General features: G+C 39.7%; 1 protein-coding gene across 1 annotated transcript; it reads left to right on the forward strand.

Moving 5' to 3' along the window:
• Nucleotides 1-945: 945 nt before the first annotated feature.
• On the forward strand, nucleotides 946-2,553 carry LOC122042284 (berberine bridge enzyme-like 18). Its single transcript, XM_042602318.1, has one exon. It carries the CDS (start codon nucleotides 946-948, stop codon nucleotides 2,551-2,553), a length of 1,608 nt encoding a protein of 535 aa, XP_042458252.1.
• Nucleotides 2,554-4,227: the final 1,674 nt, after the last annotated feature.

Here is a 4,227-nt window from a genome sequence, read left to right on the forward strand (position 1 = left end):
CCCATAATGATTTATAAAGCAGAATGGTAAGAAAATGTTAGGCATTCTGTGTATATGAATTATAAACACATTTAGAGACATTTGGACAATGCTGGTAGAATATGGGATAAACTAGATCAATTTTCAATACGGATAAAATAACTAATTAAGTGTCTAATCTTTTTTCTTGTAAAAAGTCATTATATTAGGATAAAATATTTCCTTAATTTATCTCAAATATTTAAGTAGGGCCAAAAATGCTAATTATCTGAGATGAGTGTTATTATTTTTTTCTAATAAAATATGGGATAAAATAATAATTGTGAAACTGTAAGGAGTTTTATAAAAACTACTTGTGTGGCGATGATAAATATGACATCTTTAAAAAGATCATCACCAATGCAAAGTTTGTTAAAGATTTATAAAATTTAAAAACCTCATTCAAAAAACTTTTATGACTGTGCGCACAGTTGAGGTTTGAGATTTTTAATTAAGATATTTGAGTTTTCAAACATGTTTTTTCTTTTGAAGATGGAGCTAATAATTAATGTACATGATGATTGATCTTTTTTAAATAATTAAAAAATAAATTATTTGATGAATTAATTATAATATTTCAGTTTATAAATAATTAGTAATAATTAAAATTATATATTTTAAAAAAAATAAATATATTTGAGATAAGTTAAAAAAATATAAAATGACTATAATTAAATTTATAAAATAATTAAATATTAAATAAAATGATAAATTATATTAAATTATAAATTATAAATTAAAATGCTCATTTAACGTTCTTAAAATTTTAACCATTATAGAAATATTTCAATAATATTTTATAATATTAATGTGACAGATTAAAATTCTAAAAAAAAAAACTCATTCAAAGCTTAACAATGGGAGACGCCCTAATCTCGATATTATGGACCCGAGAGCGTGTTACAGAGTGCAACGTGCAGCCTTGCAATGGCGTCCGCCGTTATTTTCTTGTGTTTCTTCTTCTTCCTCCTCTGCACTTCTCACGCAGCAAATGATATTGATACACAAGCCAACTTCCTCAATTGCTTTCTTGAAGCAACCGGAGGATCTTCCTCTTCTCCTTCGATGATCTACACTCCCAACGACACCTCTAATTTCGCCACCCTCTACCGCTCCTCCATCCAAAACCTCCGCTTCCTCTCCTCCGGCGCAGAGACTCCCTCCTTCCTCATCCTCCCCTCCGTCGCCCACGACGCGCAGGCCGCAGTCCTCTGCGGCCGCATTCATGGCGTCCGCCTCCGCGTCCGCAGCGGCGGCCATGACTACGAGGGCCTCTCCTACGTCTCCTTCACCAGTACTGATGAACCGTTTGCCGTCCTCGACCTCTCTGGCCTTCGTTCCATCGAGGTAGACGCCGCAGACCATACCGCCTGGGTCGGCGCTGGCGCCACCCTCGGCGAGGTGTACTACAACGTGGCTGCCGCCAGCCCCACTGATGGGTTCCCTGCCGGCATCTGCTCCACGGTCGGTGTCGGTGGGCACATGAGCGGCGGCGGCTTTGGGTCGCTGCTGAGGAAGTACGGCCTCGCCGCAGACAACGTCGTTGATGTCAGGATGGTCAACGCCGAGGGCGAGCTGTTGACCAGGGAGACCATGGGGGAAGACTTGTTTTGGGCGATAAGAGGAGGCGGCGCGGCGAACTTCGGCATCGTCGTGGCCTACAAGTTGCGACTCGTTCCGGTGCCGCCCAAACTGACGGTGTTCTCCGTTAGCAGAACGCTGGGGCAGGGTGCGACGAGGTTGCTGCATTCATGGCAGAGCATCGCGCCGTGGCTCGCCGACGATCTATGGATCAGGTCCTCGGTGATTGCGATCGGAGAAGCGCCGGTGAACCGCACGATCCAGGCCACATTCCAAGGCCTGTTCCTTGGGCCGCTTGGCGCGACGCTTGCTGCCATCAATATGAGCTTCCCTGAGCTGGGCGTGAGGGCCGAGGACTGCAACGAGCTGAGTTGGGTGGAGTCGACTCTCTACTTCGGTGGCCATGCATTGAATAATACCCGCGCGTTGTTGAACCGGCGGCCGGCGTTCAACAGCTCGTTCAAGGGCAAGTCGGACTTCGTGAGGGAGCCCATCTCCGAGAAGGCATGGGAGGGGATATGGAAGGTTATGATGGAGGGGGAGGAAGAGCCTCTGGAGATGATATTTGAGCCGTGGGGAGGAAGGCTTTGGGAGATAGAAGACGACGCCATTGCCTTCCCTCACAGGAAGGGGAATTTGTATAACATTCAGTACTTCATGAGGTGGTTTGAGACACAGACGGAGATGACGGAGAGGCACTTGACATGGATGAGGAGGCTCTACGAAGAAATGACTCCTCACGTGTCCAGCAATCCGAGAGCTGCGTATCTCAACTACAAGGATATCGACTTGGGTAGCAGCACAGAGGAAGGGAGGACGAACTACACGGAGGCAAGCGCTTGGGGGAGAAGATACTTCCTGAGCAACTTTGAGAAGCTTGCGAAAGTCAAAGCTCGAGTTGACCCTGAGAACTACTTCTGGAATGAACAGGGCATCCCTCCTTTTGCTGCTTGATGAATAAACACGTGGTAAAAGGCGATTTGTTCGCCTCCAACACTCCTATCAATTTGTCCTTAGGCCAACACGAAAGAGATAAATCATGGATGACTACTAGCCAACTACTTATGCTTTGTATTTGAATGCATTTAATTACAATATCAGGGCATTTGTACCGATGGATGTTATAATATCTGTCACTTTGTCCGAAAACCTTCCCATTCTCTTAAATTTATTTTAACATTAATTATTAATTATTATTATTATTATTATTATTATTATTATTATTATTTAGATTCTTTTAAATTTATTTTTTTTAACATTAACCCTAGGTCACGCACATTAACTCTTATTATTTAGGATCCCGCTATTCACTTATTCATCTATAGTTTTTATTTTGACATTAAATAAATACATTTTTAATTTTATTTACCTAATTTAAATTATTATTATTAAAAATAAATAATAATAATAATTTTAAATATAACTATCATTTAGTTAAATTAAAATCCTGCCCTGCATCTACATAATTTTTTTGTAAAAAAATAATGCATTTAAACGATTGAACGGGTTGAATGATATGGTATTGTGTGGATCTTATAAAACCTACTCATATTAATTTTAATACCAATTGAGTATAATAATATCTAATAAATTCTATCAATATGGAAGTACTTAGAAAATAAATGATAATTTTAATTAATCTTATTAACTATTTTTAGATGACCGATTTGGTTTTATAAAAGTTTTTCATTGGCCATTAGTGTAAATCAAGAAGTGCACGCTTTCCGTCTTAAGCACTGCTCCCTTCTGTCTGGTCACACGACCGTGTGCTGCACGACCGTGTTCTTTGGCTTATTTCGGTGCGTAGATAATCATCGTTTTTGCTCCGAAAGTCGTCCCTGTCAACACAAAACCAAACAAAGAGCAGATATCCGAACAAAAGAATATATATATAATGAATACAAGACAAAAGAGGCAATCATGCAACGAATATATATGAATAGAATACGTGAATGTGCGCTAAAATATGCGTAAATAATCATAATATTTGCTCACATCACACCCCTAGACTTAAACCTTTGCTTTTCCTCAAGTAAAACCCGCAATCTATATTCATGTGGTTAAATAGTGTATCATAATCTCTAGCGAGCCAATCCAATCCTATCAGATAATTTCATTGGTGAGTAAGATACAAAAGTAGTTTAGGTATGACCTAAGTAATAGTCCTCCGTGCTCAGTGCGAAAGTGACATAAATTTATCAAGTTTCAATCCCTAAGTCTAGTTAAGTCATCATAAAAGTGTGTTCCTTATGCTTCCGGTGTCACAATGCTTCTCCCCGGCAACAGCGCCAAAAACTTGTTACGCAACCCCAAGTGTACAGTTTTCTCGTAAGTAATAAAAATATCAAATCCACAGGGACTGTTAATTAATCACTAGAGATATTACAATTAGGTTATCTAGACAGTCGAAAGTTAGCTTTGGCGCTTACAAACTAACGAGAGTGATTGAAGAGAGAAAGAAGGTTGAGAGAGAGAGAAGAGATCTTGGAGGGAATGAGCTTCGGGAGATGGATTCTAGAATTTCGGTTTCATTGTAATACTAGAAGATACTACATAGATTGCTTGTTTCTACCCTCTATGTCCATGCTCCTGTAGGAAGTTAGATTGGTCAATATCCCTAAGTATTGA

This window comes from Zingiber officinale, chromosome 1B, assembly GCF_018446385.1.
Source record: "Zingiber officinale cultivar Zhangliang chromosome 1B, Zo_v1.1, whole genome shotgun sequence".
In the NCBI taxonomy this organism is placed as follows: Eukaryota; Viridiplantae; Streptophyta; class Magnoliopsida; order Zingiberales; family Zingiberaceae; genus Zingiber; species Zingiber officinale.